The following is a 20,020-nucleotide window of genomic DNA, read 5'->3' on the forward strand; positions in this document are numbered from 1 at the left end:
AAACTGTGTTATGATGTGAGATTCTGAGTTCCTTGTCTTAGAAAATCAAATTATAAAGGTATGGGATCGTAATTTTATGTGACGCCTGTCCCAATAGCAGTTGTTACGCAGTTCCGGTAAACTCAAATTATTTTTGGACCAGTCATTCACGGAAAAAAAGCCTTGACCAAAAGTAACGGGACGTGTTAGAGCCACGGACACAAGGTAAATGATCAAATTTTTGCCATCAATTCCATGAAAATCAGCGTTACACACTTGTTTATCAGACCAGTATGTTTTGAGTTTGATCAATTGGAGTGGATTGTTTTGCGACCTTTTCTGCCTCGGCTTGTTTTTTGTTTACACTGATGTATATTCTAGCAACGCTGATGTTGCAAGTTTACAGTCACCTGCTCCCAGACTGGATTACTATATGGTGTCAACAACAGTAGGCCTATAGATATATTATATTGTCCATTGTATATCTATAGTCAATAACAGTAGGCCTATAGGCCTATAGATATATTGTCCATTGTATATCTATAGTCAATAACAAATCTTACTCCAACAACCTTGCGTTTTATCATAGCCGGGCATATATAGGTAAACTCTAGAATTAGTTGCATTCCTTAAGGTCACTGTCATGATATTCACACAGCAAGTTAGTAGACACTATCAAGAATGTGACGTGTGTATCAGTCAGTCATGGCTGCCCCAGAGGTATCAAATGTCATCTGTAGCCACAATTTGTTCTTGCTGGACTATTTTTATAGACAGTCTGACTGCTATGATCAGTAAGCCAGCTCCCGGTTAGTGTGAATGGGTGACAGTTGTCTACCTGCACTATATATACAAATGTATGTGGACACCCCATCAAATTAGTGGATTAGGCTATTTCAGCCACATTTGTTGCTGACAGGTATATAAAATTGAGCACACTACCATACAATCTCCATAGACAAACACAGCCACAAAGTGGTAGGCCACACAAACTCACAGAATGGGACCACTGAGTGCTGAAGCATGTAAAAATGGTCAAGTCCTTGGTTGCAACACTCACTACAGAGTTCCAAACTGCCTCTGGACACAAACTGTTCCTCAGGAGCTTTATGAAATGAGTTTCCATGGCTGAGAAGCTGCACACAAGCCTAAGATCACCATGCACAACGCAGAGACTATCAACAAAAACAGCAAAGAGATGCTGTTTTTATTAGTGAGTTCATGTTTAAGTTCTTACTCAGCACTGTCAACACTCTTATAAGCTATAAAATGTGTGTTCTTCCTATTTCCATTCAGCGTTGCACTGCAGCAGCAATGAGTGTAGGAAAGTGGCTTGTGTTATTATTAGTGGCTTTGGGAGTTTATGTCAAGGAATATTTCACTTTCTCTCTTTCATAGGAGTAACATGAATTTGTGCATGTGGCATAAATAATGCCATGTGACTCGAGTTTCACACTCCGCTGGAAGATGGTGGCCCTTTTTGGTCAGTGTCAGTGGAGGAAAGGGAGAGTGGAGGGATGTTGAGAGGCAGACGGACCTTCAGATATGTAGGCACCATCAGCCCAGAAAAATACAATTATTTAAATGTATGCTCATGTGGTGGAGTCTAGGAATATGGCTTTCCAAGACTACTGTGAGCCAGGTGACATCACTGCCGGTGTTGTGCCGAAAATCTCCCCCCTGCCAACCCCCCCCCCTTCTAATTTCCTTAATTATGTGGCTAGAGTCAAATACTTTCTATAGAACAAACTTCACCTCCGGATAGGCAACCGAAATGCTCTGGATAAGAGCGTCTGCTAAATGACTTAAATGTAAATGTGTGTTATCTTAAACATGGAGTAAAATGTTGACAAGCAATAAACATTTCAGAACAACTATGGCTGAATTATCTTACACTTTCAAAAATACTTGTCGAATAAGACATGGGAGAGATGACGAATTTTGGCAAAGAGATTTATTTATAGACTAATACAAATCAGTAGCGGATTTAGGTACGGGCAGCTGTCCAGCGCAGCATCTTGTCCACAGGGGGCGGGCGCTGAAGGGGAGGTTCGGGCGGGTGGGCGCTGAAGGGGAGGTTCGGGCGGGTGGGCGCTGAAGGGGGGTGGGCGCTGAAGGGGGGTGGGCGCTGAAGGTGGGCGCTGAAGGGGAGGTGGGCGCTGAAGGGGGGGCGCTGAAGGGGGGTGGGCGCTGAAGGGGGGGGTGGGCGCTGAAGGGGGGTGGGCGCTGAAGGGGGGTTCGCCCAGGGCGCCATACAAGCTAGAACCGCCACATACACTTGAAACAAATAGCCAAACCGAAAACTCCAGACAAAAATGCGTTCTGCTATTAAGATCAGTAAAATGTAGGCTACATTTACAACGGAGTGGAGAGCAGAAGTCTCAACTCGCAAGCAAGTAGCAGCAATGAAGATCGCGAAGGGGGGAGAATTCTGACAGGGGGGAGATTTTCGGCACAACACCTGTTCTAAAAAAGGTCCCCGGGAGAGATGGCTCGAGGGAGTGCGCAGGCAAGTGTGTTGTAAAATGAGGAGAGAAAGAACGATAACGAGTAGAGAGGAGCCGAATTCAGAAAGTAACTTACGTCTGAGTATCGTTGGAGAAAGAGGACGTGCTAGTTCTGGAAGAGGATTGTTCCATACCACCGAATGACTGTCTTTTTCGCCAGAGTGATGGACATCAAATAATTGTTACCGTGAGTTGAAGTGATTTAACGTTAGTTCTAAAATATTCCCTGGAAGTAATTGAACTTTCTGTTTATGACCTGAAAGAAGAGGAAATCTAAAGTTGGGGACTTTTCAGTTGTTTGACATTATAGTAACGTTAGTGCAAGGATAAGGGACACCTAATACTGAACATTTAGGCCTAATTAGCCATTCAAAGGAGAATAATATTACCGTGACAACGTTGCAGACTAACGTAAACTCACGTATACTCGTACATCGCCTTGGTCCGTACAATTTCCCTTATTTTAGCGCCCCAACAACTCCAGATCAACTGTAATGCCAATACCATTGTAAAGCACAATTTCTCATCTTTCCAACAAAATAAATGACATGACCTAAACGCTGCCCGTTTCTGCGTAATTCAAGCAGGCAAATTGAAAATGGCGGGTGCGGAAGCGAAACTAATGCGTGATGGTGAGAAGGAGATGTCGTGTGGGAAAATGGCTTTTTTTCACTCGATCTGTCCAACTTATCGCCTCTAAAATGTAAATAAAACACTATAAAGAGTTTGTCATTGCATACCTATTTGAAGGTTTGTATCGAATTCGAATCGGGTTTTTAGGGCGGTGCTAAAGTAAACAGCGGCTTTGAGAATGATGATGCATGCAACGATGACTCAAAAAAGACTAGGTATCCCACCCTTTACCCACGTCACTGTCCATTTCTTTTTTCAAAAGGACGAGAGAAGTGCTACACCTGGTGGAGAGAGATTGTAAGACAGAAATAGTTGCTTAATGCGTGCTGTACGTTACGACATGACACGCCACGATGTAAAGGGGGGCCCGTTTTTTCAACTTTTCTCCAATACTATAGAGCCATTACCATGTCGATCAACGCTTGAATAGAAACAGTTCACACCCCCGATTTTGAAGGAAACACAGTCGCAACAGTCCCATTAGTTTTCTTTGTAGCCTCGTTTGAATGTTGCAGTTGCGCACATTTGTAAGGAATGGGGTGAGTTTACGTTACTTCTATTAGACCTCATACAGACCCCATGAACACAGTAACGGGTGTCATTCGTTATTTTAGTTTGTTATTGGGATATCTGATATAGTGTCTTCAAGCTAGGCTAACCTTGCACGTGAGGTAGGTTACCGTAGGTTATTCTGTGCTATTTTGCCAGTTGTGTTTCCTTAAAACTGGTAATATAGTTCTGCTTTAAAATAATGAGACTATCTTTATATTACTACTGCCTTGGGGTAAGGGGTCTAAACCTGTCATGGGTATTGGGATGTATTGCGGGTGGATGCTCCATGCTATTAACCATGTAATCTGAGGGGCCGCATACAGTGAGTTATTTGTATTTTTTTCACCCTATACTATTATGAAAAATGCCACTACTCAGGTTGCACATTTTGTGGAATATTCAGAGGTGGAAACTTTACGTGGGAATATGCAAATTAATATTAATACCATTTAAATGTAGATGTTGTTTTGCATTGGATATATTTACCATATCATATGGAGACAGAAACATAAACCTTTCACCTTATTATAACTAGACATAATTGCAAATTATTAAATCTTTCCAATAGAAAAAAACAGCAACAACAATTAGTTACAAATTGAACTTTAATTAAATGAGTTGACTCTTCACATGGGAGGATTTCACTGAACAACAAAAGAAAGGGAATTTTGAATGATCCCAATGATCCATCACATCTCCCAAAACCGTTTTCAACATACATCTGTAAAATGATAGTCTAGAAACTGAAGCTTTGGTTGTCTTCCTCTCAGGCTTCCATCTCTTCTACCTAGACCTCCTCAATGTCCACCTCTTGAACATCAGACTCTGAGGCCTCATCTTCACTATCACTTTCTAACCTCTAACATCCAACAGGATGGAGTTGTCTCCCTCAATCCGTGCAATGGCTACCGCTATAGGGTTCAGGAGTTTCAGGCTGCTTACCACTCTCCCAAAAATAACCCAGGAGGATCCTCTTGATGGGGCTGTCCAGATCGGCAGACTGTGATATGGCCATTTCTTGGAGACACTCCTTCCCCTCAAGGAGACTGTCAAACATGATGACAACTCCACCCAACAAGTGTTGCTGGGCAGCTTCAATGTGGTGCTCTTATTCTTCTCACTTTGCTTGGTGAGGTAGATTGCAGCAATAACTTGGCGACCCTTCACATACCTAACTATTTTCTTGGCTCTCTTGGAGAGTGTATCCACTGTTTACAGTGCCATGATGTCCTTGAGGAGCAGATTCAATGCATGAGCAGCACAGTCAATTGGTGTGATGTGAGGGCAGGACTCCTCCACTTTAGACCAAGCAGCCTTCATGTTTGCAGCATTGTCTGTCACCAGTGCAAATACCTTCTGTGGTCCAAGGTCATTGATGGCTGCCTTCAGCTCATCTGCAATGTAGAAACCTGTGTGTCTGTTGTCCCTTGTGTCTGTGCTCTTGTAGAATACTGGTTGAGGGGTGGAGATGATGTAGTTAATTATTCCTTGCCCACGAACATTCAACCACCCATCAGAGATGATTGCATTACAGTCTGCTTTCTCTATGATTTGCTTGACCTTCACTTGAACTCTGCATCCAGCAAATGAGTAGATAAAGCATGTCTGGTTGGAGGGGTGTACACTGGGCGAAGAACATTCCGAAATCTCTTCCAATACACATAGCCTGTGAGCATCAGAGGTGAACCAGTTGCATACACAGCTCGAGCAAGACATTCATCAGCATTTCTCTGACTACGTTCCTCCATTGTGTCAAAAGAAATTCTGATTCCAGGAGGACCATGAGCTGTTGCTATCGATAAGGTGTCTGATTCATAATTTTCACCTCGAATAGAGGGATTTGGCACAATATTTGCAAATGTACACAGCTTTTCCTTCTACATTAGCTGCAGTGAAATGTCTCCCACATCAGATAGTGCCTGTGGCATTTTCATGTAAAAATAGTTTTTAAACAACAAATACAATTCCATGTACAGATAAATACTTAAGCAGTTAGATAAAACATGTATCTTACAAAGGAGTTGTTTAAGCATGAAACATGTATGGAAACAGGTGAATTAACACTCAGTTAGCAGGCTCAAGCAAGTTAAAACCCACAAGGTAGCAAAAACTAACTAGCAGAAATTGTTAACAAGTTAGAAATGATTTAAACACACTTTGCTGTAGGCTACTATTTACTAGTTAATAAAAAATAATGTATGTCATATAAAATACTGTATATTCACCCCACACAGTATTGTAATCAAAACTTACCAGAAAGCATGTAGTCCTTAGCTCAGACAGTGTAGTTTGTGTGGGCTCAAATCATCTCATTAGTGTGCAAGACCTTGAGAATCAGCTGTACATGTGATGGAAGAGTGCACTGTGCATGCAGAGGGTTGCAATTCCATTGAATTGGGGATAGTTTAAACAAAATATGCCACAAGACCTAGAATTTCCTTGTGTATCCCACAAAAAAAAAGGTTAACTGTTCCTGAAATTTACCGGAAAGTTTCCGATTCTTTGCAACCCTAGTCACTACTACTAAATACTGTGGTGAAGTTAAATGTGTTCGGCAACAGAGACACAGGTCAGTTTGTTGCTCGACCTCCAAAGGCTGATCTGAGGAAAAGCCTACACAAACTTGTATTTCCTATCTGTTACACTCACTCAGCTGTGCTTCACAAGTAATACAACAACAGATCTGTTAATCATATAGCCTACCTCAAATGTTGAAATATAATTTTAAAAGATTGGTCAAGAACAACAATGCATTGGCAGGGAAATTAAAGCAAAGCCAATATGCGGTGATAATATATTGGGCCTATAGCTTACAGCACAAACTTCATTGTTACAGTACTGTTTTAAATTGGTTAGTGTTGCATAGGCTTTTTTTTTAAAGTCATGTTTAAAAAAATCTTAATGGTAGATCGAGGCTTGCATTTTGACTCTAAGTGATCTTGACTCAGAAAAGGTTGGTGTCCTCTGTTCTAGAGTTTTCCCTGTAAACACTATCAATGTTTCCCTTTACTGTGGCAATTGTGATCGAATCAATGCAATATTAGCCACTTTCAATGCAAACATACCGATACAAAATGAACTATGCAAGAGATTTTGTTGTTGGCAGAACGCATCGGAGTAGGATTCTATTGAGTTGACATGCACTACTCAGCCCTTACTCTACACAGACTGTGTTTACAGAATGAGCGGTCGTGAGTAAATTAGCTTGATTTGAGATCAAAGTGATGTATGTAGCCACGTAGCCACGTGTGCACATTTTGTTCATATCCTTTGCTAGTAAGTGAGATATATTAGCCCAGTGAAAGATAATTTGTAGTCAGCAATAGGGCTGTGATTGCTTCCTACAAGGGCACAAAACGTATACATTTCTAGACCTCATTGAAAAGCGAGTCAAATATAGTTTGCCAATATAATTAGTCTGATTCTCTGTAATAATAGTATGGGAATAATAATGAATTTTATTTTGTAAAGTGTTGTTTTTTTCTTCAAAAGTCTCATGGTATATAGGCCTACATTGAACACCACACATTGGCTGCTACTGTAGGCTGAAGGGTAGAACAGCTATTTCCATGTTAAAATGTAATGGGATGCATTTTCTCCATTGTTTTTGATGGTAGGCGTACATTATGATCAAATAGCCACAGTGGCCTACATGGCCACTTAAAACGAACTTAAAGTGGGTACAGCCTCAGTGGTCACAGTAATTGAAATTTGCTCAGTGCCCAAACAATTAGTGGGAACATTGGTTGCAATACCCATGAAACCTAGCGGTCAAACAGAGAAATGGTTTCAATTGTTTTTTCCACCATGAAATAAGGTCTGTGTTTTGTGTAGGCTTACCCTGGCATGACGTTTTGATATACGTGCAAATCTCTCTAGGACAAGGTGACTTAACAATATCTTCACCTGTATTTGCCACCCCAAAAATGAAATGCTAATGTGGCTATCATAAAGAACTACAAATGCCATGATGATCTGGATGAGCAAACCAAATCGAGGCAAATGTAAGAATCTCTGGATTAACTATCTAATGTTAGCTACATTTAGCAATTAATAAATTGGCTACATTTCTATAATTTACAATTCTGTGAGCTGTCTTGTGCAAGTTTTAAATTGACACTACCTGCTAGCAAAGGTGTCAGCTAGAGATGAAGTGCAGGAGCTGCAGATTTGTAGTCTTGCATGATGTCTACTTTGATGCTAATTAGCATTTTAGAATCTGAGTAAATAGCTGAATATATTGATTAGAGGTCATGGCTGATGAATTAGGGCCGATTTCAACTTTTCATATAAATTGGGAATCGGCATTTTTGGATACCGATTATGGCCGATTACATTGCAATCCACGAGGAGACTGTGTGGCAGACTGACCACCTGTTACGTGAGTGCAGCAAGGAGCCAAGGTAATGTGCTAGCTAGCATTAAACTTATCTTATAAAAAACAATCAATTTATCATCGAATCACAGCCTACTCTGCCAAACGGGTGATGATTTAACAAAAGCGCATTTGCGAAAAAGCACAATCGTTGCACCAATGTACCTAACCATAAACATCAGTGCTTTTCTTAAAATCAATACACAAGTATATTTTTTAAAACCTGCATATTTAGTTAAAAGAAATCCATGTTAGCAGACGATATTAACTAGGGAAATTGTGTCACTTCTCTTGCGTTCAGTGCAAGCAGAGTCAGGGTATATGCAGCAGTTTGGGCTGCCAGGCTCGTTGCGAACTGTGTGAAGACCATTTATTCCTAACAAAGACCGTAATTCATTTGCCAGAATTTTACATAATTATGACATAACATTGAAGGTTGTGCAATGTAACAGCAATATTTAGACTTGGGGATGCCACCCATTCGATTAAATACGGAACGGTTCCATATTTCACTGAAAGAATGAACGTTTTGTTTTCAAAATGATAGTTTCCGGATTTGACCATATTAATGACCAAAGGCTCGTATTTCTCTTTGATAATTATATTATAATTAAGTCTATGATTAGATATTTGATAGAGCAGTCTGACTGAGCGGTGGTAGGCAGCAGCAGGCTCGTAAGCATTCATTCAAACACCACTTTCCTGTGTTTGCCAGCAGCTCTTCGCAATGCTTGAAGCACAGCGCTGTTTATGACTTCAAGCCTATTAACTCCCGAGATTAGGTTGGCAATACTATAGTGCCTATAAGAACATCTAATAGTCAAAGGTATATTAAATACAATTGGTTGAGAGAGAAATAGTCCTATAATTCCTATAATAACTACAACCTAAAACTTAACTGGGAATATTGAAGATTCATGTTAAAAGGAACCACCAGCTTTCATATGTTCTAAGCAAGGAACTTAAACGTTATCTTTCTTACATGGCACATATTGCACTTTTACTTTATTCTCCAACACTGTGTTTTTGCATTATTTACACCAAATTGAACATGTTTCATTATTTATTTGAGGCTAGATAGATTTTATTTATGTATTATATTAAGTTAAAATAAGTGTTCATTCAGTATTGTTGTAATTGTCATTATTACAAAGATATCTATATATAGATAGATATGAATCGGTTTCGGCTTTTTTTGGTCCTCCAATAATTGGTATCGGTATTGAAAAATCATAATCGGTCAACCTCTAATATGGATAAAAGCAACCTTGTTCTAGAGCGATTTATATGGTTATCAAAATGTCATGCTAGGGTTAACCTACAAGGAAACAGCACTTATTTTAAGTGTTTCTAAAATGAATAAATTAATGGTGGAAAAATTATTGGAACCATGTCCTTGTTTGACCACCCACTGTGGGGCTCTATTGGAGGTTATATACAGTGGGGGAAAAAGTACTTAGTCAGCCACCAATTGTGCAAGTTCTCCCACTTAACAAGATGAGAGAGGCCTGTGATTTTCATCAAAGGTACACTTCAACTATGACAGACAAAATGAGAGAGAAAAAAATCCAGAAAATCACATTGTAGGATTTGTATTGAATTTATTTGCAAATGATGGTGGAAAATAAGTATTTGGTCAATAACAAAAGTTTATCTCAATACTTTGTCATTGCCAACAAAGGGTATATAACAGAGGCCAAATGTTTTCTGTAAGTCTTCACAAGGTTTTCACACACTGCTGCTGGTATTTTGGCCCATTCCTCCATGCAGATCTCCTCTAGAGCAGTGATGTTTTGGGGCTGTTGCTGGGAAACACAGACTTTCAACTCCCTCCAAAGATTTTCTATGGGGTTGAGATCTGGAGACTGGCTAGGCCACTCCAGGACCTTGAAATGCTTCTTACGAAGCCACTCCTTCGTTGCCCGGGCGGTGTGTTTGGGATCATTGTCATGCTGAAAGACCCAGCCACGTTTCAACTTCAAAGCCCTTGCTGATGGAAGGAGGTTTTCACTCAAAATCTTATGATACATGGCCCCATTCATTCTTTCCTTTACACGGATCAGTCGTCCTTGTCACTTTGCAGAAAAACAGCCCCAAAGCATGATGTTTCCACCCCCATGCTTCACAGTAGGTATGGTGTTCTTTGGATGCAACTCAGCATTCTTTGTCCTCCAAACACGACGAGTTGAGTTTTTACCAAAAATTTATATTTTGGATTCATCTGAGCATATGACATTCTCCCAATCTTCTTCTGGATCATCCAAATGCTCTCTAGCAAACTTCAGACCGGCCTGGACATGTACTGTCTTAAGCAGGGAGACACGTCTTGCACTGCAGGATTTGAGTCCCTGGCGGTGTAGTGTGTTACTGATGGTAGGCTTTGTTAATTTGGTCCCAGCTCTCTGCAGGTAATTCACTAGGTCCCCCCGTGTGGTTCTGGGATTTTTGCTCACCGTTCTTGTGATAATTTTGACCCCAGAGGGTGAGATCTTGCGTGGAGCCCCAGATCGAGGGAGATTATCAGTGGTCTTGTATGTCTTCCATTTCCTAATAATTGCTCCCACAGTTGATTTATTCAAACCAAGCTGCTTACCTATTGCAGATTCAGTCTTCCCAGCATGGTGCAAGTCTGCAATTTTGTTTCTGGTGTATTTGACAGCTCTTTGGTCTTGGCCATAGTGGAGTTTGGAGTGTGACTGTTTGAGGTTGTGGACAGGTGTCTTTTACACTGATAACAAGTTCAAACAGGTGCCATTAATACAGGTAACGAGTGGAGGACAGACGAGCCTCTTAAAGAAGAAGTTACAGGTCTGTGAGAGCCAGAAATCTTGTTTGTTTGTAGGTGACCAAATACTTATTTTCCACCATAATTAGCAAATAAATTCATTAAAAATCCTACAATGTGATTTTATGGATTTTTTTTCTCATTTCGTCTGTCATAGTTGAAGTGTACCTATGATGAAACTTACAGGCCTCTCATCTTTGTAAGTGGGAGAACTTGCACAATTGGTGGCTGACTAACTACTTTTTTGCCCCACTGTATGTGTGACTAAGTCTATTGCGCTGTGTGATTTGTGATTTAGCTGTTATATTATATCAATTGACTATTTCTGTATTTTTATTTCATCATGTTTCATTGATAAACAAATTGTATCACATCTAACAATTTTTTTGAGATTTTGTTATTTCACTGAACGAAAATAGAAATGCAACATGCAACTATTTCAAATATTTGAAATTAGAGTTACAGTTCAGGAAATCAGTCAATTGAAATACATTCATTAGGCCCTAATCTATGGATTTCACATGACTGGGAATGCAGATATGCATCTGTTGATAAAAAAAAAATGTGGGCATGGATCACTAAACCTGTCAGTATCTGGTGTGACCACCATTTGCCTCATGCAGCGCGACACATCTCCTTCACGTAGAGTTGATCAGGCTATTGATTGTGTTCTGTAGAATGTTGTCCCACTACTTTTCAATGGCTGTTCAAAGTTGCTGAATATTGTCGGAAACTGGAACATGCTGTTGTACACTGCGATCCAGAGCATCCCAAACATGCTCAATGGGTGACATGTCTGGTGAGTATGCAGGCCATGGAAGAACTGGGACATTTTAAAGTTTCCAGAAATTGTGTACAGATCCTTGCGACATGGGGCCGTGCATTATCATGCTGAAACATGAGGTGATGTCAGTGGCTGAACGGCGTGACAATGGGCCTCTAGGATCTCGTCACAGTATCTCTGTGCATTCAAATGGCCAATTGTGTTGGGCTGGCATGGTTACATGTGGTCTGCGGTTATAAGGCCAGTTGGAGGTACTGCCAAATTCTCTAAAACGATGTTGGAGGTGGCTTATAATAATTCAATGTTCATTTCTATATCTGGCAACAGTTCTGGTGGACATTCCTACAGTCAGCATGCCAATTGCACGGTCCCTCAAAACTTGAGACATCTGTGGCATTGTGTTGTGTGACAACTGCACATTTTCGTGGCCCCAGCACTAGGTTCACCTGTGTAATGATCATGCTGTTTAATCAGCTTCTTGATATACCACACCTGTCAGGTGGCTGGATTATCTTGGCAAAGGAGAAATGTTCACTAACAGGGATGTAAACAAATTTGTGCACAAAATTTGAGAGAAATTCGGTGCATATGGAAAATGTCTGGGAAACTTGGCACTTTACTTGCTCTTTCACAAATACAATGTGTAGTATATGGGTAGAGCCATAAGCAATGTGTAGAGGCAATATGTCTAACTTTCTCTTGCGTGGCAGAGTTGTAGTTGGCCCTTGTCTGTCCTCTAATGAATGAAGCTGAGTATAGTTAAGTACCGTCAGGAGTTTCATTTAACACTGTAAGTGACTGTTATTTAACCTTTCTGTTTCAGGTGAAGATAACAGACATGTCGTTTATATTTAACTGGATCTACAGAGGCCTCAGTGGTGTGCTGCAGTTACTAGGTACAGTGCATTTAAGCGATAAGCCTAGAGGAAGTGTGGTATTTGGCCAATATACCACGGCTAAGGGCTGTTCTTATGCATGATGCAACGGGGAGTGCCTAGATTCAACCCTTAGCCGTAGTATATTGGCCATAAATCACAGCCCTGAGGTGCCTTATTGCTATTATAAACTGGATACCAACGTAATTAGAACAGTAAAAATACATGTTTTGTTATACCCGTGGTATACAGTCTCATATACTACTGCTGTCAGCCAATCAGAATTCAGGGCTCGAACCACCCAATCTATAATACAATTTAAACCATTCAATCATTCAAACTAACTACTGAAGAAAGATGAATTACATACTGAAGAGTGATCAACTTTATTTCTGAGTGTATCTGTAGCGTTTGACTCATGCTGTACCAATAACTGTGTTTTCTTTCTCAACCACATTCCTAACCTAATCATATTATGGTCAAATCAAATCCCATGTCGTATTGTCAGCATCATATTTTCCTACTTTAAATTTGATGGTAAATAGACTGTCTCTTCGCTTGTATCTCCCTCCAGGTTTGTATAAGAAGTCTGGGAAGCTGGTGTTCCTTGGTTTGGACAATGCTGGGAAAACAACACTACTGCACATGCTCAGAGATGACCGACTGGGACAGCATGTGCCAACCCTACATCCCAGTAAGGCAAAGGAGGTTCAGACACCTTTTGCTTACTTACCTATTACATTTACATTTAAGTCATTTAGCAGACGCTCTTATCCAGAGCGACTTACCTATGGCTGTCCATCGTTCTCTTTTAAGTGCTCTTATTGAATGACCTTTGTCTGGTGTTCCTAAAGTAGTCTATTTGTCTGCCTCTGTCCCACAGCATCAGAAGAGTTAACCATTGCTGGGATGACATTCACAACATTTGATCTTGGTGGTCACACACAAGGTACACATTAGAACTCAAACTTGGTTAACTTATGGTTAAGTCTTGAAATCTTCAGGTGATACCAAGGCATAAGTGGCAGGGACAAGTCACTTGGGATCAATGAAACTGCTTTGATTTTCACTCACAGCCAGAAGAATCTGGAAGAACTACCTCCCAGCTATAAATGGTATAGTCTACCTGGTGGATTGTGCAGACCATGAGAGACTACAAGAAGCCAAAATTGAACTGGATGTAAGCAACCCCCAACACAATTCTACAAAGAAAATAGATGGTAGTAGTAAATAAGCAGTATACAGTATCTTACACCCAGTAGTTATTGTATGGCTAAATGATAATCAATACACCATTGCTTTTCACTGATGAGCAGGGCATTAATCCTTACGTTTATTGACGCACCCGTGCATCAACTTAATGAACATAATCCAAAAATCCTGATCGAAATCCATCAGTTTAAAAGCTGCAATATGTAACTTTTTGGGCGACCCCGGAAAAAGTTACGTAGAAATTTGAGTGGTAGATCTGTCACTCGTTGAAAACAAACTTTATTTGTCACATGCGCTGACTACAACAACTATGAATAAGCATTACCGTTAAATGCTTACTTACAAGCCCTTGACCAACAATGCAGTTAAAGGAAGAGTTAAGAAAATATTTACCAAATTAACAAGTTGTTTTTTTTAATGGGAAAAAAGTGACAATTTATATAACAAGACTATATACAGGAGGTACAGGTTAGTCGAGGTAATTTGTACATAAAGGTAAAGTGACTATGCATAGAAAATAAACAGCGAGTAGCCGCAAATGGGGGGTGTGTCAATGTCAATAGTCCGGGTGGCCATTTGATTAATTGTTCAGCAGTCTTATGGCTTGGTGTCAAGAAACTGTTTAAGAGCCATTTGGTGCGGTATCAGAGAGAACAGTCTATGACTTGGGTGACTAGAGTCTTTGACAATTTTTGGGCTTTCCTCTGACACCGCCTAGTATATAGGTCCTGGATGGCAGGAAGCCACTACCACTGCCTTACGGTCAAATGCTGAGCAGTTGCCATACCAGACGGTGATGCAACCTGTCAGGATGCTCTCGATGGTGCAGATGCAAAACTTTTGAGGATCTGGGGACCCATGCCAAGTATTTTCAGTCTCCTGAGGTGGAAAAGGTATAGTGCCCTCTTCGACTGTCTTGGTGTGTTTGGACCATGATAGTTTGTTGGTGATGTAGACACCAAGGAACTTGAAACTCTTGACCCGGTCCACTAAAGCCCCATCGATGTTAATGGGAGCCTGTTCTGCCTGCCTTTTCCTGTAGTCCACGATCACTCCTTTGTCTTGCTAAAATTGAGGGAGAGGTTGTTGTCCTGGCACCACACTGCCAGGTCTCTGACCTCCTCCCTATAGGCTATCTCATCGTTGTCGCTAATCAGGCCTACCACTGTTGCCGTCAGCAAACGTAATGATGGTGTTTGAGTCGTGTTTGGCCACTCAAGTCATGGGTGAACAGGGAGTGCAGGAGGGGACTAAGCATTCACCCCTGAGGGGCTCCTGTGTTGAGAATCAGTGTGGCAGACGTGTTGTTGCCTACCCTTACCACCTGCGGGCGGCCCGTCAGAAAGTCCAGGATCCAGTTGCAGAGGGAGGTGTTTAGTCCCAGGGTCCTTAGCTTAGTGGGCTCAATGGTGTTGAACGCTGAGCGGTAGTCCTTGAACAGCATTCCCACATAGGTGTTCCTTTTGTCCAGGTGGGAAAGGGCAGTGTGGAGGGCAATAGAGATTGCATCTGGGGATATGTTGGGGCGGTATGCAAATTGGAGTGGGTCTAGTGTATCTGGCATGATGGTGTTGATGTGAGCCATGACTAGAATTTCAAAGCACTTCATGGCTATAGATGTGAGTGCTACGGGGAGGTAATAATTTAAGCAGGTTACCTTTGCTTTCTTGGGCACAGGGACTATGGTGGTATGCTTGAAACATGTAGAGGTTTAAAATGTCAGTGAAGACACTTGCCAGTTGGCTTTGAGTACACGTCCTGGTAATCCGTCTGGCCTTACGGCTTTGTGAATGTTGACCTGTTTAAAGGTCTTGCGCACATCGGCTACCGAGAGCTCTATCACACAGTCGTCCGGAACAGCTGGTGCTCTCATGCATGCTTCAGTGTTGCATAAAAGGCATTTAGCTCATCTGGTAGGCTCGCATCACTTGGCAGCTTGCAGCTGGGTTTCCCTTTGTACTCCGTAACAGTTTTCAAGCCCTGCCACATCCGACGAGTGTCAGAGCCGGTGTAATAGGATTCAATCCTAATCCAGTATTGACGCTTTGCTTGTTTGATGGTTCGTCTGAGGGCTTAGCAGTCATCGGCTTCATCAATAAGTGCATTGACGACGTCGTTCCCACAGTGACCGTACGTACACATCCCAACCAGAAGCCATGGATTATGAGCAACATCCGCATTACATAAACAGCCTTTGTCATCCATGGCTTCTGGTTGGGATATGTACGCATGGTCACTGTGGGGATGACTACGTCGTTGTCGATGCGCTTATTGATGAAGCCGATGACTGAGGTGGTATACACCTCAATGACATTGGATGAATCCCATTTTCCAGTCTGTGCTAGCAAAACAGCCCTGTAGCGTAACATCCATGTCATCTGACCACTTCTGTATTGAGCGAGTCACTGGTACTTCCTGCTTTAGTTTTTGCTTGTAAGCAGGAATCAGGAGGATAGAATTATGGTCATATTTGCCAAATGGAGGACGAGCTTTGTATGCATATTTGTGTGTGGAGTAAAGGTGGTCTAGAGTTGTTTTTGTTTTTTTCTCCTCTGGTTGCACATGTGAAATGCTGGTAGAAATTAGGTAAAACGGATTTAAGTTTGCCTGCATTAAAGTCCCCAGCCACTAGGAGCGCCGCTTTTGGATGAGCATTTTCTTGTTTGCTTATGGCCTTGTACAGCTGGTTGAGGGCTGTCTTAGTGCCAGCATCGGTTAGTGGTGGTAAATAGACAGCTCCGAAAAATAATATAGAAGAGAACTCTTGGTATATAGTGTGGTCTAAAGCTTATCATAAGGTACTCTACCTCAGGCGAGCAATACCTTGAGACTTCTTTAATATTAGACATCGTGCACCAGCTGTTGACAAATAGACACACACCCCCACCCGCGTCTTGCCAGACGTAGCTTCTCTGTCCTGCCGATACATGGAAAATCACGTCAGCTCTATATTATCCGTGTTGTTGTTCAGCCACGACTCGTGAAACATCCCGTTGGTAGGATAGTCTTGATCGTATATCATCCATTTTCTTTTCCAATGATTGCACGTTGGCCAATAGAACAGATGGTAGTGGAGGTTTACTCACTCGTCTACAAATTCTCTTAAGGCAGCCTTACCTCCGGATTTGGGCCTGTTCCCAAGAAAACAGGATATCTTTTGCGTCAGACTCGTTAAAGAAAAAGTATTCTTCCAGTTCGAGGTGAGTAATCGCTGTTCTGATGTCCAGAAAACAAAGTTACAAACAATGTGAAAAAAATAACAAAATAGCACAGTTGATTAGGAGTTAGTCATCAGTTGGTCATCCCCTCCGGCACCATTCTTAAAGTATTTCTATGCTTCCATTTTATTTTTTTTAGTCTTTTACTTTCGGTTTTGTACACCTGCTTCAAACAACTGAAAATACTATATTTTTGGTTATGGAAAATGTATTTCACAGCCATTTTGTCACATAAACTGAAACTAAACGAACTATTACTATTTTAGCAACCAGGAAATGTCGGTGCGATTTCTGCATAGTGCGTCTTTAAGCTAGATATAAATTGCATGGGTTGCGTCCCAATCCACTGCATCCGCCTATGTCGCCCTTCCGCATCTGAGGTGGAAAATGGCAGCATTACAGAGCTGTTTGTCATACCAGGAGACATCCCGAAAATAGGTCTCGTCACGAAAACGTCTGTAGCGTCTGAAAGGTTTGGCCTACTAACTAATATGACCACTCTATGGAAAGATGACATTCTCACGAACACGACCCCCACAAGTGTCACAGAACTAGTCTCAATTTAACCAATACAAATTAATGGAGGTAGTTTTAAGCCAACAAAAATAAGCAGTGAAATATGTGTCTAAAACAACAAATATTTGTGAGCTTTCTTTTATTTCCTAGATATAGGACAGACAGCTTATTCATTGTTATTTATTTTTTGACTGTCTTTTTTTTGCCATTTATGCATGTCTTATTCAATGTGTTTCTAAGGGCAATAGTAGTAAAGGCCAAATGTAAATATTATATAGGATCTTTTTTTTTACAATTACTTTTACAATTACTTTTATACCATCTTTAAACAATATCACATGAAACCTTAGTAGAACTTTTAGAGGTTTAACTGGCCCTCTACATTCTCCCTCTCCAGGCGCTGTTAACAGATGAGACCATCTACAATGTGCCTGTACTTATCCTCGGGAATAAGATCGACCGCCAAGAGGCAATCAGTGAAGACGCACTCCGAGGGATGTTCGGACTCATTGGGCACACTACCGGAAAGGTGAGGAGGAGAGGGGCTTACTGTTAAATGCACACAACATAATTTACCGTCTAGAGCAGCAGCCTCCAGAGCAACTGACATTGGATAGTACCAGTACCATCATACTAGGAAGTAAAGAAGAAAAAGAAACAAAACATAAAGCAGTCCTAATGTTGAAAAAAACAGCATTATGTTGTCACATTTGATTTATTTTGAAAGCACACAATCGACACTATTTTCCATACGTGTTTTAATAGGTTTTTGAAGGACCATAGAGTTAAGTCTGCTTTGTATTTTCCTATTTGCCAAGTAAATCTGGTATCATAGTATTGCAATACTGGTATTGTGAGAACACTACTACAGAGCTAGGCAATTGGGTCTAGTATTGACAATGACTAAATGTGGATGACAAATGACTGATTTAGAGTACAGTTAGGATCCACTTCATTGTAGTAGTTTATTATGGTAACTCTGTAGTCTCACATTGACTCTAATGCAAAGGAAAAGGTTGGATTGGAGGGTAATTTTTACTTGTCTCTTCTGCCTATGTGTTTCTCTCCTTAGGGTAATGTGTCACTGAAGGAGATGAACCTGAGGCCCATGGAGATCTTCATGTGTAGTGTTCTGAAGAGGCAGGGATACGGAGATGGTTTCCGCTGGCTCTCACAGTACATTGACTGATCGATCCATCACTATTTCTCTTACTAGATTCACACTATACAGCCAACTCAAAACTTACTGGGTGGGCTAGATTATTTCAAATAAAATGGTCATTTCCAGCATGGTTCAAGCAACTATGATGGATGTGTAACAAGTTCAGGTCAGCCAAGTACACAAGAGGACAGACATGCCTCAGGAATCTACCCGCTGGAAAAGCTATTAACTGCTAGCGTGCTATATTTATTGTAATTTTTACATTTGAGAAAGTGTGGCCTCAATAAGTAAATATATTTCTAAGACAAATATATTTTTATTGATACAGTATTTATACTCTTGTGTTTTGAACATATTTCTTTGGGTTCAAACAGTGTTGAAATATGTAAATGTTTGATAGTAGAATAGTAAAATCTAATAATAATTGGTGTACACCCTTTTATAGTCTGAGCCCTATGTAGTGAATTCAAACTTCAAAACCAATATTGTGTAGTTTACACGTTGCGTCATTTTCAATAATGATCTGTTACTTTCTGAAAGTACTGTGGTGGTGGGCATTTTGAGTCATACCTCAAACAGTTTTATTATTACAGTATTATTTCTCCTCCCACTTATGATGACGTTACAGGGTAGGACATGGCATCGATTTGAACCAGTTCGTAACCATGGTTTATTTTTAAGTTGCTGGCATTGGATTTCAGAGGTGTTATTGGTGTAACAGTTCCGCTTTTGTGTCTTTTCGACATTGCTGCTCTCTCCTTCCACGAACATTTGATATCGGAAGTTTACATACACTTAAGGCTGGAGTCATCAAAACTCGTTCTTCAACCACTCCACAAATGTCTTGTTAACAACCTATAGTTTTGGCAAGTCGGTTAGGACATCTACTTTGTGCATGACACAAGTAATTTTTCCAACAATTGTTTACAGACAGATTATTTCACTGTATCACAATTCCAGTGGGTCAAGATTTTACATGCACTAAGTGTACTGTTCCCTTAAACAGCTTGGAAAATTCCAAAAAATTATGTCATGGCTTTACAAGATTCTGATAGGCTACTTGACATCATCTGAGTCAATTGGAGGTGAACTGGTGGAGGTATTTCAAGGCCTACCTTCAAACTCAGTGACTCTTTGCTTGACATCATTGGAAAATCAAAATAAATCAGCCAAGACCTCAGAAAAAAATTTGTAGACCTCCACAAGTCTTGTTCATCCTTGGGAGCAATTTCCAAACGCCCGAAGGTACCACGTTCATCTGTACAAACAATAGTACGCAAGTTTAAACACCATGGGACCATGCAGCCGTCATACCGCTCAGGAAGGAGACTCATTCTGTCTCCTAGAGATAAATGTACTTTGGTGTCGAAAAGTGCAAATCAATCCCAGAACAACAGCAAAGGACCTTGTGAAGATGCTTGT

The 20,020-nt window shown here is 40.8% G+C and overlaps 1 protein-coding gene across 3 annotated transcripts; it reads left to right on the forward strand.

Moving 5' to 3' along the window:
* Window positions 1–120: 120 nt before the first annotated feature.
* Window positions 121–19,715, forward strand: LOC124038341 (GTP-binding protein SAR1a-like). 3 transcript variants are annotated; one of them, XM_046354107.1, is made up of 7 exons: window positions 121–204; window positions 12,439–12,511; window positions 13,065–13,184; window positions 13,374–13,439; window positions 13,567–13,670; window positions 17,834–17,965; window positions 18,509–19,715. In XM_046354107.1, exons 2-7 carry the CDS (start codon window positions 12,454–12,456, stop codon window positions 18,623–18,625), a joined length of 597 nt encoding a protein of 198 aa, XP_046210063.1. In that variant the 5' UTR covers window positions 121–204; window positions 12,439–12,453; the 3' UTR covers window positions 18,626–19,715. The 3 variants fall into 3 exon arrangements, with proteins under 3 accessions (XP_046210063.1, XP_046210064.1, XP_046210062.1); XM_046354108.1 differs by lacking the exon at window positions 121–204 and adding an exon at window positions 2,251–2,673; XM_046354106.1 differs by lacking the exon at window positions 121–204 and adding an exon at window positions 3,599–3,658.
* Window positions 19,716–20,020: the final 305 nt, after the last annotated feature.

Source organism: Oncorhynchus gorbuscha, linkage group LG06, assembly GCF_021184085.1.
Source record: "Oncorhynchus gorbuscha isolate QuinsamMale2020 ecotype Even-year linkage group LG06, OgorEven_v1.0, whole genome shotgun sequence".
Lineage (NCBI taxonomy): Eukaryota > Metazoa > Chordata > Actinopteri > Salmoniformes > Salmonidae > Oncorhynchus > Oncorhynchus gorbuscha.

What these genes read in the sequence shown, in the direction of transcription:
- LOC124038341 (XM_046354106.1), top strand. Translation starts at nt 3,626, where the DNA reads ATGTTGCAGTTGCGCACATTTGTAAGGAATGGG. An exon ending in TGTGCCAACCCTACATCCCA is followed by an intron (nt 13,185 to 13,373) that starts GTAAGGCAAAGG and finishes TCTGTCCCACAG; the next exon opens with CATCAGAAGAGTTAACCATT. An exon ending in TCTTGGTGGTCACACACAAG is followed by an intron (nt 13,440 to 13,566) that starts GTACACATTAGA and finishes TTTCACTCACAG; the next exon opens with CCAGAAGAATCTGGAAGAAC.